Source organism: Sciurus carolinensis, unplaced genomic scaffold (assembly GCF_902686445.1).
Source record: "Sciurus carolinensis unplaced genomic scaffold, mSciCar1.2, whole genome shotgun sequence".
NCBI lineage: Eukaryota > Metazoa > Chordata > Mammalia > Rodentia > Sciuridae > Sciurus > Sciurus carolinensis.
In genome coordinates, this window is record NW_025920288.1 from 218,715 (window position 1) to 232,832 (window position 14,118).

Below are 14,118 nucleotides of genomic sequence, written 5' to 3' on the forward strand. Positions count from 1 at the left end.
AAGATGAAACTTTTGAAATAGTAAGTTTCTTCTATCTTCCTTCACAGCTGGTTTTGCATAAAATAAACTTTCCTGCCAATTTGATTCTAAATATTTCTGGGGAAGTGCATGTTGCAGCCTAGCCTTGTCCCCCAGGCTGACATTGGTTCCCCTTGCAACAGGAGTTCCTCAGAGCAGTTATCTCTTCATAGTAAGCCTTGTACTTGGGGTATATCATAGCTTCACATCAGATCAGCATAATCAGAATGGTAATTTCAATTTCCAATGCCTCTTTGAAAGGAAAAATGTATAAGTAAAAGTGGTAATTTAAGAGTTAACCACATATCAATATATGCTATGTATATAATTACTAATGATCTCTATAACTCTATTAACCCAGGAGGAACACAGGTAAGGAGTAATACAGAATAAGCTCTAAAGATTACATATTAACAATTATAGACTAAACTGAATTTGAAGTTGGGATTTAAAAGAAGAAAAATAAAAAGGAAAGAAGAAAGAAAGTATGGAGGAGGGATAGAAGACATGAGTTAAAATGGGGAGAGAATAATGGGTAGGATGGGGACTGAAGTAAAGATTGGAGAGAAGAAAAAAGTTGTGTATGAGAGATTGTGTTGTGTATAGGTATTGTTAATATCAATAAGGTAATGCAATAATTATCATACAGGGGTTCAGATCACTTTTTGTTGAAGTTTCTGAAATGGAGTATTTTGTATTCAGTGTTTCAATTTCAGAAACTGCCAAATGTGACATTTGCCAGTAAGTGGATGGATATGGAGACTATCATAAGTGAAATAAGTCAATTCCAAAAGGCCAAAGATCAAATGCTTTCTCTAATATGTGGAAGCTAATCCAAAATAAGGGGGAAGGGGACAAATAGAGATTCAGTAGATTAGACAATAGGAAATGAGGGGAAATAGGGGAAATAGGAAAAGGAAAGACAGTGGAATGAATCTCACATAATTTTTCCATGTACATATATGAAAACATCACAGTGAATCCCACCATCATGTGCATCCACTAGAATGAGATCCTAACTAGCACAAGATATAATCCATGCTTGAAATTATATCAAAATGGATTCTACTGTCATCTATAACTAAAAAGAACCAATAAAAATTTTAAAAAGGAAATCTCTATTATAAGGATCTCAGAACCTTTGTAGTTTTCAGGACTGATCCAAACCTGCCAAAGTCGTTAAGTTAGTCTGAATGCTGAATTCTGCTACCTCCTTGCCTGGCCACCTCTGCTGGGGGTGGGGATGAGACAAGTAGTTTTCACTCACAAAATGGTTTTGTTGTTGTGTCTACAGGTGGGAATGTAAGTCTGCCAGGGCTCCTGACCAGCTCCTCCACTTGCTTTGTCCATAGACCAATCTAGGTTAAATTGCATCCCTCTCTCCAAGAGTTCCTGCTCATGTGCTAGGGAAAAGTGTAGGAACATCACTCTTATCTTCCAGCCTCTCCTCACTTGATGAAGGTGGGACTTTTTGTCTCATCCTGATCTGTTCCAGTCCCCACCCCCTTCAGTACACACTCTTCATTGGAAGATCACATTGTCAATTTCAAAGGCACGTGCTCTTTTTTCTTCTCCACTCTGCAGACTGATGGGTCATTCTGAGTTTATCCCCACACTGAATCGTGGTCTCTCTTCTATGCTCAAATTGGCTGTCAATATGGAACTCACTGATCCAGTGAAAAGTAGACCCAAACTAACTGTTTGGTCTTAGATATTCAAAATACTTATATCCCAAGTGCAGGACAAAAAGAAGAAGAAGGAAGAAGGAAGAAGGAAGAAGAAGGAAGAAGGAAGAAGGAAGAAGAAAGAAGAAGAGAAGAAGAAGAAGAAGAAGAAGAAGAAGAAGAAGAAGGAGGAGGAGGAGGAGGAGGAGAAGGAGGAGGAGGAGGAGGAGGAGGAGAAGGAGGAGGAGGAGGAGGAGGAGAAGGAGAAGGGGAAGGAGAAGAAGAAAGAAGAAGAAGAAGAAGAAGAAGAAGAAGAAGAAGAAGAAGAAGAAGAAGAAGAAGAAGAAGAAGAAGAAGAAGAAGAAGAAGAAGAAGAAGAAGAAGAAGAAGAAGAAGAAGAAGAAGAAGAAGAAGAAGAAAAAGAAGAAGAAGAAAAAGAAGAAGAAAAAGGAGAAAGAGGGAGAAATAAGGCAAGAAAAACAGGGAATGATTTCTGGAAAACAATGGAAAAACTGCAGAAATTCCTAGTTGGGGGCTCTAGAAGGATAATTAACAAGTCCATTTAAGCTGTCAGGACTTCCCTGATCCAAACACCTCTGCTAGAAGGCTCCAATGCCTCTTTGGGGAGTGCTGATTCACTCTCCAGCCAGAGACATTGAGAATTTTCTCCTGAGTTCCCAGAGGCTCAGCTTTCCTGAGTTTATTAAATGTTCTGAATGTGGATATGTTGTTCTGTGTCTGTTTTTCTGAAGCTAGATGGAAAAACGTCTTTGGCTTATTGAGAAGTACTTCCCCTTGGCCACTGAGTCATTGCATAACTGGCTCTTCCACTGCCTTTATTAATTCTCATTCTATCCTGAAAACCAACACTTTCTCTTTTCTCCTGGTTGGTAGCCCACTGAGTTGCCTACCTCACTTTGCCACTGTGAACTCCTCAGGACTTGCTCTGATACTCTGCATTCCTCTGAGCCACAAAACTCCAAAGCAAAATATTTTTGCGAGAATTTGTTTAACACATTACCAAATAAGTCTTATATCAAGGACAAACCAAAAGATCTAAAATATTCAGATAAGGATTCATTGATAATTTTTTTCAGGGTTTTTGTTTTAGTAAATACTAGAGTGAGCATAGTTGATTTGAATTCCAAATAGCACATAAGTTTTTTTAAAAACTATGTCCTATGCCTTAAAATTGTTTGTTATCTATAATATGAATATAATGTCATATCTTATATTTTACCTACTTAGTAATTACAATATATAACAGTTAAAGAGAAATTCACAAAAACAGTGAACAATATTCAGTATCTCTTGCAACACTTCAAATATAATTTTACAAAATATTTCTAGTTATCACAAATTGAAAGATTATTCAATATCCTCAATTTCATCTGACAGTCCTACTTACCATGCTCCTCAAATCACACACAGACAAACAACTCAGAAAGGCATATTAACCGAGACCCCCTCAGATACCAGCGAAGCCTTTGTTCTGTCTTCACTGCACCCTCTAACATATATTGCTCCAATAATCTCTCCTAGCTGCTAAAGAAAGAAAGAGATATAATTCAGAGATCATCTGACAGTCCTACTTGCCCTGCTTCTCCATCACACAGACACCTGTTCCAAGAGCACATCCTCAGGTATAGAACTAAGACAAAATGAATGCTAATGCCCTAATGCCACCTACATTCCCATCCCATGATCCTGGAAGAGAAAGAGGAAATTGGGCTCATACCTTGAGGAAATAAATAAGAAGAAAATGGGTATAGACACAACCAGCTGGAGAGTATGCCAGTTTCGAATACCATAAGCCAGGCTCCCCAACATGATCTGTCCAACACTAATAGTGCAGATAGCTATTGTTGTTCCCATAGCTTGGTATTTTGGAGTTGTCCATTCTACAACTGAAAGAAAACATCACTGGGTGTTTACTTCAAGCAAAGGTAGAATATCAAGGTCAAAGTCAAAGTTCAGTAAATGTCCAAGAATCAGTGTTGACTTACTAAGAAGAACAGTATTTGTCAGGATGGTTGAGGTGGACATGCCAGCCAGGAGGCGGAGTGAGCAGTAAACCAGGAAGGTGGGAGCCAATGCAGCACAGGTGTCGGTAACAGCCAGCTGGAATAGGCTCCATGTCATAAGTAACCTCCTACCAAACCTATGGAAAAGGGAAAGATGGGATTATGGGAACAATAACAACTGTGGTAAAAATTGGGACAAAGAAGTTACTTCACACCTATAAAAAAAAATCCATAAAGAACCAACAGAAGATATTCTCAAAAGCAACTCTCCCTCCTTTTAAATAGAAACCATGTGACCAAAATTTCTTCAATTTGTTACTAGTAGTTTAATACCAATTCAAGCTGTTTAAGACATGCTGCAGTGCTAGAGATATTAACACATCATAAATATCTCTGCACTAAACCACACACTTAGCATAGTGGAGAGTCGATGTTGTTTGTAAAGTATTAAAATCAGCCTTTGGAACTCTAGAACTGCACAGGTTATGACTAACATGATATAATGGGAACATCTGTGAAGTGGTACATCCAAGTTGCTGATGGGTTGGGCAAGAGTCCCCATCTGCTGAGTTTGGCTTTGTTGGCCTTGGGCAACAAACAGATACGTAAAAATATAACATGTATTTTCTCACAGGGAAAGGTCATATAAAATTGACCTTTTCCTTAGTTTGGTATGGCAAGCAATCAGTGGTAATCTGGTATTTCTTTCCCAAAAAAGGCTCATGAGCACTGTTATGGATCCCCAAAGTGAAGCACTATGTAGCAATTAGAAATGTGAACTAGAAGTACAAAGAGCAATGGGTTTGTATCCCAAAAACTTAAGGGTAAGTACACAAGAAAGAAAGAGACAGCACATTTTAATTACATGTAAATTAAGATGCATAAATTCAACTGTCTAGTTTTATAAAACATGATTTCACAGATGCATTGATAACACAGTAGAATGACCCTTAGTGGGGGAGGGGGGTGCTTCCATGTTTTCTGAAGAAAAATTATCGAATATTCTATTGAGGATTCATTGTACATGAAAAAGCACTCCTTTCTTGCTTCATTGGAGATTCTCTTTCACTCTGAGATAAAAATTTTTTTTACTATGTGTCATAGGGAGGGTCTTTGAATTCACCTACCTATATTTTATTGAGACAGTTGGATCTGTAAATTGTGAGAGTTCTTCAGATAATCTCTGAGCCCACTACTCTCTCTGTTCTTCTGAGACTCCCATAGTGCATATGTGGGTGCATTGCATGGTGCTCCATAAGTCTCTTGAATCCCATCACTTCCTCCAATCTAGATTTTTAAATTTTTTATTTTATTTTTTGGCTCATTACTTGATGATTCCTACTGGTCTTTATTTAAGTTCAGATTCATTCTTATTCAGCTATTGTTCTTTTCACCTGCAGATTTCCATTTGGTTCCTGTTTCATAATTCCTATCTTATTATTGATTGTCTCTTTTACCATACATTGTATCACTAACTTTCTCTATCTCCTTTTCCATGATCTCTTTTATTTTTTGAGCATATGTAAACCATTTATATGAGTGATTTCCTAGTAATTCTGATGCCTCAATTTCCTTAAAGAACATTCTTATAATTCTTTCCCATTTGAATGAGATATTGCCTCTTCCACAATATGAGAACACATTCTTGATTTCCTCTGTTATGTGAAGGTGCAGCAAAAAGGAACCATCTAAGAAGCAGAGAGCAAGACTCTACCAGTTACCCAATCAGCTGGTACCTTTATCTTGAACTTTCCAGTCTCCAGATCTGTGAGACAAAAAATTTACTATTTACAAATTACCCGGTCTCAGGTATTGTGTTAGACCTGCAGAATAAATTAAGACAACTTATTCTCCAGGGAAGATTAGATATCAAATTCAAAATCTTTCATAAGAAAAGCATTCAAAAAACTAGAAATAAAAGGGAACTTCCTGAAACTTAATAAGGAAACCTACCAGAACTCTATATAGTTAATATCATACTCAGGAGTGAAAAGCACAGTACATTCCCTGAAGATCATCAAGAAAGCCAGGATGACAGCTCTCACAAGTTTCATTTAGCCTTGTACTGTAGGTCCTAGCTAATGTGGAGAAAAGAGTCAAAGGCAGAAGAGACAAAAACAAAAAGTTAAACTATCCTTATTTGCAGATGATATAGTCAGATGGTAGAAAATTTTAGAATTCTAAAATAAAACTTCTAGAACTACTAATATTTGTATATTGCAAAACTTTTTAAAATAATCTCTCAGCCCATTATTTTCTCTCTTCTTCTGAGATTCCCATAGTGCCTATGTGGATGCACTGATTGGTGCTCCAAAAGTACTTTGCATGATAGTGACTATTTTCAATCTAGTTTTTTTATTTATTTTATTTTATTTTATTTTTTGGCTCCTCAGACTTGATAATTCCTAGTAGTCTTTATTCATGAATTTGTTCTTTATTTATGAAGTAGTTCTTCATTTATGAATTTATCAGAAAGGCAGTTCATCAAGTCAGTATATAAGTAAATTAAAATTAAAATTCTATTTGAATAGTTTTTATAAGGCAAGGAATAAAAAATTAGACAAAAATACAAAGGATGCCTGGGATTCATAAGAAATGGCTCTAGTCACAGAAGTGCTTGCTTATATGTAATAACATGTCACTGTTGAAACATTTTATTTTAAAGATTGCAACCTTATTTATTGTACATGCACAGAAACTGACCTAAGTCAAATTTCACTTGTGAGATTAAAATATAAGATGCCTATAATCTCAGGATATGATAAAGGTCTAATAAGACACATGAAAGAGTGACTACTGAAATGTCAAGAATACTCTTAATATTCAATAACTTTATTCCCAATTCCTTAAAAAAAAAGAAATTCTACATAGCAGTGATTAGTACAAGGCAATTAAATTTACAAAAGACTACTTCATAGCCTCAAAAAGTAAGTTAATTGGCAATAAAAAAAAATGAAGGCAATGGTTGTCTGTCATTTCAAAACAGAAATTTAAAGGCACAGAATCGAGATTCTTGTACCACAAACCACAACACCAGTTCTCATTAGCTTAAATACCCTACATGGTTGAAAAAGTCATCTTTAAAAAGCTGCTTAGACAAAAGCAAAATTGAAGGTGACTGGTATGACCGCCCCAACACCACAAATGACATGTTGCTATGGACTCTACAGAAGGAATGGGATGCCCCACCCATCCCACATTGGCCACTTGGCCATGATGACCATTCCCTGGGCACCAGAAGCATTCAGTGCAGTATCCAAGAGGAACTGAGCATGATGCCCCTGAGCAACACTGACATTTTTCTCCCTACCAGCATACTCAAGCAGGCTGGATCCAATGTGGTGGGTGACACATCTTCCTCTGTGTCCTCATTGTTAACTCTTTGTGATCTTTCAAACCACATGTTGTGGTATCTTCTTTCCAAACCCTGTAGTAAAACACCTCCACATCTTATGGTGATGTTCTGCACTCAGGACTCAAACATTTAAAAGTAGCACTCATCACACAGAATGAAATTTTGCATTTGTGTTTGCAGATCCCTGGAAACAAATATACCCCCAGGACAGTGTAACTTGCAATAAGTTTTTTCAAATGTACAAGTGATTTATAAACTGATAAGGGTACCTACTGGTTGAGAGAGCTGGGAACCAGAGACACTCACCTGTCTGTCAAACAGCCATATACAATGTTTCCCATCAACATTCCAATCATGAAGAAGAATTTAGCCACTGAATTCAGTGACTGAGATTCACACACCAGGTCCCACTGGAAGACAAGGAAACCAGCATAACAAAAACACCTTCGCACCACCTGCAGTTTTCATTAGATCAGGCCCCTGTCCTTTTCTACAGCTTCCCTCTTCAAAAATACTTGAATCATACCATCCAGACCTCAGTTAAAAAATTTTATCTAAGGAGATTGCCTTCCACCTCTGGGTTATATTAATGATCACTTTTAACCTATAATGATAAGTTCTCAAATTTGGCCACTTACCATGACCATGCAAGGACCCTGAAGATTGTACTGAACCCTGAACATCAGTGTATACCTTCTCATGGGATTACTCTAGGAGTTCAGTCTGGGTATTCAGGTTTTCATCAACATACAGATGTGTCTAATTGGCCATCAAGGTTGGGTATTACTGACTTAGCCTAACATTTTTAACAAGAACACGATTTACTTGCTTAAACTGTGATATTCACGAGAATAAAAGTACCATGACAGTCGGTTCATATTTATTATTTATAATTACAGTAAGGTTGTGTCCCATGTTGCATAAAGAATCAATAGGTTCTGGAAAAAAAGAAGAACCAGCACCCACATGGCAATTAAAGGCTCAAAGCATGTTCATTATTTTCATTGTTTGTACACACCCAGGTCAAGCACTCCTGAGAGGAAATGAAGCCTATTACCTCAGTCACGGTGGTGGAGAGGAAGGAGCTTCGGTCATATACCCAGCCATCCATGCAGGGCTCCGTGTCTGGCTCACTCATGTTTGAGAAGGTCCCGTTTTGATGAAGGAACTGCCATTGTGGGTGGATGAAGCGCTGGCACTTCTCTGGCCTCAGGTTTGAGTCTAGTGGGATGGAGATCCTCAGGAGGGTGTCCTGGCTGAGGGTCCCAGTGGCATTGTCAGAGACTGTGTCATTGTCGAGGATGTGGACCCAGCAGCGATGACCAATGATGACAGCAGTGAAGTTCTCCAATAGAACATGAGTGTTTGCCATGGTATTGTAGATAAGAAGAAAAACCATCTGAATTATCTGGAACCTCCCCATACCACCAACTTGATCCAGGAGGTCCTGAAAGGCCATGGTGGTTGAATGACTCTCCCTGACTGAAGGCAAAGTGGTTGTATCTAGATAAGTTCAAAGAAAATTGTTCTATTGTCTTTCCCTGTGACACAGCAAGGGGTGTTGATCCTGACCTCACTTTCTCCTTAATGGTCCCCTCTTCAGCTCTGCGGCAAGTCCATGCAGCTAGTATCCCCTAGTCATCATGAGGTTATTTAGGTGGCTGTTTTCTTTAAATCACTGAGGGAGATATTTTGCTGAGCTGCTTTCTGCAATTAAATGTTAACGATCTACTTTGTGAAAATTCTTGTTGTTGGCAAAGAACTGCAGTCATCTTTGGACATTGATCTGCAAATACTCTGCAAACGAACCAGAGTTACCCTGCTACATGGTTTGTAGTTTGTTACAGTTATGCAGTTTGTGAGTTCTGCAAAGCATTTTTTTATTTTTATGTGGAAGGAGGTAGGAGTATCTTCTTGGTTTCACACTAAATTTTAATTAATATCGCTTATGAAAATGGTACCATGTAAAATTAATGCAAGGGAAATATGCTGACTCTCTTCTTGAGGTCAAATCATATCACTGGAAATTAGGCAGTTTCTTGAAGGAAGAATGCCATATTAGATGTACATAACTCTCACATGCTTCTCCAGGAGACTGAACCAAAACAACCAGTGTGTAGCTGCATGTGGCTAATAGGAAAAGAGTTTCATAAGGAAGACTGAGGGCAGTAGTAGAAAGTCAATGACCAGGAACAACCTGGAAATATTGGTCAGCATTGCTGTCAGGGAAGTGGAGCACCCCAACACTGGGTGCTCTGTGGCTCAATACAAGGAGGGACAGTACCCCACGATGGAATAGAGAGAATCCTGGCAATCTGCACAAGTGCAGGATCTGGAAACTTGAAAACAAACAATTGAAAGAGACAGGAGACCTTAGGATCTCTGCAGTACGCTGTTACTGGAGAAGAAACTCACATTTCCCAGCATATTAATGAAATGCTCCATCAGGGAGGGCCACAGCCTGCATGGTGATTACTCAATTTTCTGAATGGGGGCAGCAAGAGGATTGAGAAAAAAGATAAACAAATATACATGGAGAAAGTAAGACCCAGTGGACCAACCAAACTCCTGGTGAGACAGAAACCAGTCATGAGCAGGCACCACACATTCATTATAAAGGCTTAAACATCAAGGGGATTTATTGTGATAAAAGCTTCCTCAAGATAAACAAAAATAAAGTTTGTGAGTGAAAACAGCCCAATTAAAGCCTATAAGCTTGCACCCATATCTCTTCTCCCTCCAGGCAACCCCTTTGAACTAATCAATTCTGTGACAAGCACAGAATTCTTCCTCCTAACAGGCACCACCAAAATGGGCAATTTTCTCACCACATTTGCATCAGAAATTCCCAAGGGAGATATCACCACTGTCCAGCACAATTCAAAATAATGATTCATTCACCAATCCCAACATCTACCCCTTTTTTTTATTTTTTAAGCACAAGTGATAGGCTGTTATTTGATGTTCCCAAATGTCTTCTCTGAGGATACAGCAACCTCTTATCATAACACAAAAGAGAACTATTAGCACACATATGATTCCAAGAATGTACCACATAGAACGTTTTCACATAATTGCAGGATTAAAGCCAATAATCATGAAGTATTTGTTCAGCAAATGACACAGGAGCCATAAGAGCATTCCTGCTTTCCCAAATATTATAGATGTGATGATATAACTCCATAAAGTCTAGACTGTCATTATTTCTGTGCCAAATGCCCATTAAATGATTCTTCATATTTTCCCAATCCCATTGGAAAGCATTATATTTGACTGCTTCAACACAAACAAATTTGTAGACATCATGGCATCGAAATCTTTGTTTAAATTTGAGAGTGGCAAGTTCATTTCCTATGTTTATATCCAAAGCATTTAAGATAGTCTGAATCTTTTCATACCTATTCACCTAATTCTGTAGGACTTTGGAAGTATTTTGACCTAAATTATTTTTAAAAATGAGCATTCTGAATGTCTTGTAACATTCAAGACTACGGCAGATGTCACAGTAGAAACAAAAATAGATATCAAAGTAACTACATCAAGTACAATAAGATCAATATCACACTGGTGTCTATTTAGCTGGGCATGCATCTGTTGCAGGACTTGAACTCCAGCATCAGAATACCAGGGTTCTCAAATGTTAGCTGGGAGTAAAACAAAAAAGTGTTGATATAACACAAGTACTTCCTTTCTTCTATCATACCTAATAATGCAGTTGGTCAGATTACATCTTTGACAAGTTACATGATATCTTTCTCCTATTCTTTTTACTCTTACTTTTCCAGAAATTAAAAATAAGGAGATTGGACAAAGACCTGCAGGCTATAGCAGAAAGCTGCTTTATAGAGCCTGTGTGCAAAAGCAGGTAGGGGGCTGTCAGCACAACTGATGAAATCTGAGGCAGCTATTAAATGCCACAGATCTATTTGCATGCCACCGTCACTGTAAGTCAGGACATTGCTAACAAGTCTTCCATGAGTCACAGAATCCTGATGTGTTTCTTATTAATTCTAGGAGACCAATCCAAAATATGTTTATTACTGCCAGGAACTTTATGTCATACTTGTGGAATATTAGTACATTCCATCAATTTAAGAAAGGTACCCAATTCTAATATAGTATGATTAGAGTGATAAGGTATTTGTGGATGTTCCATAGGAAAGGCTATACTATCATGGGGGACTCCCACTTTAGTAACTATATGGACATCCAATTTTGAGTCCAAGGTGCCAGTAAGATTGACTACACTGACTCTCCTATATGCTGACTTTTCCTCTAAGGCTATTTTTAAATAGCCAGCACAAGGATCATGGGACCAACATATAGGGAAACTCCCACTATATCCAGTAAATCCAATTGAATGAGCAGGTATAATGTGTTTATCCACACAACCTCCATAAGTATCATTAGTAAATACAGGAATGGATTTTCCAGTCCATACAGCTGGGTGTACTAAAGGTGGAGCTGGGAAATAGGTCCAGTAAGTTTCCCCATGAACTCCACTCACCTGGAAGCTCAGTAAAGCCAGCATAGCCACAAACATTGTTATTGAAGACTTAGTACCTTCCTGTTATTTGACTCTCTGCTCAGCCTGAGGTGCCAGGTTCTTCATTGGTCCCCAAGTTGGCAGGTTGGTCTTCTGGTTCCATAGATTTGTCATCTTTTTCTCCTTTTTGTTCCCATTGGGGGTCAAGGTTAACACCTCTGGTCTGAGCCTCAGTCATTTGAACTTCAGCTCCAGGTCTTCCATGATGATGACAGGTGGCACATTCAGGTACCCAGATGGGATGAACCAGATCTTCTGGAAAGATATAAGCATGGCCTCCACTCATCACTGGATCTGGTACATTCCATTGTCCTGTTTGTAAGTCTCTCCACCGAACTAGGCCTGACAGGCCTGTTGCAGTGGAAGACGTGTGTTGCTGAGCAGCAGTGCAACCTTCAGAATCACAATTTTTAAAATAAAAAACAAAGAGAGCATGATTCAGACAGTTTTGTGGGGTTCTATAACCTCCTTTTGTTTTTGGAATTGTAGTAAAAGAGACAAGTGAGTTCAGTCTACAATAGCCTAACCTTGGGGGGTTATAAGAAATACCTGTTCAGTGATCAATATGTTATCAATCAGTCACAAAACTGCTGAACTAGTATAAGCAGGAGCATTGTCAGTTTTAATTTGTAGAGGGCAACCCAGCACTGAAAAAGCAACTAAGCAATGATAAATAACTTGAGTATTTTCTCAAGTATGAGCAGTGGTGAAAATTAAATAAGAACAAGTATCAATAACATGAACATAACAGTGCTTGCCAAATGGAGGGATGTGAGTCACATCCATCTGCCACAATTGGTTTGGCTGAAAACCATGGGGTTTAACCCCAGTAGGTGAAGATGGAATGTGCACTACACAATGAGGACATAGATGAACAATTTGGTGAGCCTGTTCTCAAGTAGTATGAAATTTCTTGTACAAACTGGAACCATTCTGATGATGTAAAGTATGAGAGACTAGAGCGCAGTCATATGGAGACAACTATTGACAAGTTGCAACATGATCAGCCATTGCATTGTTACCTGATGTTAAGGATCTGGAAGATTGGAATGAGCTCTAATATGACCAATAACACAAGGATACTGATGCACTTGAATTGTTGGAATAAATGAAATAACTCTTCTGACTGTGTGTCCAGTGGTAGCTGTTTCAATGTGCATAGCAACACCTACTGTATAGGCACTGACACTGTAAATATTAATTGGCTCATTAGCACAATGAGGTAAAGCACAAATGAGAGCTTGAAGCTTTGCTTGCTGTGCAGAGGTATAGGGAGTCTGCACCACCTTAGTATGAGCATGGCTGTAGAAACCAGCTTTTCCTGAGCTGGAGCCATCAGTAAACACTGTGACTGCCCAGCTATTGGTTGAGTACGTACAATGTCTGGAAAAATAAATGAGGTTAAAGTAGCAAATTGAATAAGCTTATCACAAGGATAATGATCAGGAAAATTAGCAAAAGTTACTTTTAAGACTGTGCAGCTTGCTAGAATTAATTTACAGGAGTCTATATATGTATTGATATTTCCCACTATCTGTACTCTCACAAGCAATATGGCAGTCTTCAAGAATTATTGGAGAGCTTCACCTTGCTCATTCTCCTCCAATATCTTTAACTCCATTTCATGATTTTGTTGCTCAATTTGTTATCGAAGGCAGAACTTGAGTCATATAATTGGTGGGAGCTGAGCCTTCCTTTCATTGTGGTACCATTTTCTGCAACAACAAAATTGGCCTTTTCAATCTTCAAATGCTTGGCAATATCAAATAAAGGGCTTAAATCTAGAGTGAATAATTTAACACTAGGTTTCAGCCAATTGATGTCCCCCAACAATTTTTGAAAATCGTTAAGGGTATGTAATACATTCATTCTGATTTGTAAATTCTGTGGATGAATCATGTGTCCTTCAATTAAGCTGCCTAGATATCAAAAAGGAGAAGACTTTTGTACTTTTTAAGGTGCTATGCATAAACCCACTGTGGTAAGTGAGGTTTCTAAGTGAGGAAAAATTTTAAAATTGTATCTGAATTAGAATGTGCCAAAAGTATGTCATCCATATAATGAATAATATATGCATCAAGATATTGCTCTCTCAATGGCTTGAGTTACAAAAGTCTGACATAAAGTAGGACTATTAGCCAATCCCTGTGGCAAAACCTTCCAACAATATCTCTTAACTGACCTCTCAAAATTAGTAGCTGGAACACTAATGCAAAGTGCTTACAATCAGCTGGGTGTAAAGGTATAGTGAAAAAACAATCTTTTAAATCTACAATTATTAAATGATAATCAAAAGGAATAGTTGTAGGAGAGGAAAGTCCAGGCTGTAAAGTACCCATTAATTTCATTGTCCAATTAATTGTTCTGAGACCTTATAACAAACTCCATTTACCAGATTTTTTTCTTTATTAAAAAAAAATAGGATTATTCCATGGGCTAAAGTAGGTTCGATATGACCAACTTGAAGCTATTCTTGGGTTAGCATATGAGCCACTTGAAGGTTCTCCCCTA

General features: G+C 38.1%; 1 protein-coding gene across 2 annotated transcripts in view; it reads right to left on the minus strand.

Moving 5' to 3' along the window:
* LOC124975498 (solute carrier family 22 member 9-like) overlaps positions 1-8,773 on the minus strand; it is a 63,596-nt gene extending 54,823 nt beyond the window's left edge. For both annotated transcript variants that reach the window (XM_047538186.1, XM_047538185.1), the window contains exons 1-4: positions 8,119-8,773; positions 7,368-7,471; positions 3,689-3,843; positions 3,421-3,589 (exon numbers count right to left, since the gene is read on the minus strand). In XM_047538186.1, coding sequence (XP_047394142.1) covers positions 3,421-3,589; positions 3,689-3,843; positions 7,368-7,471; positions 8,119-8,520 — 830 coding nt within the window. In that variant the 5' untranslated portion in view covers positions 8,521-8,773. The remainder of the gene's footprint in view (positions 1-3,420; positions 3,590-3,688; positions 3,844-7,367; positions 7,472-8,118) is intronic.
* Positions 8,774-14,118: the final 5,345 nt, after the last annotated feature.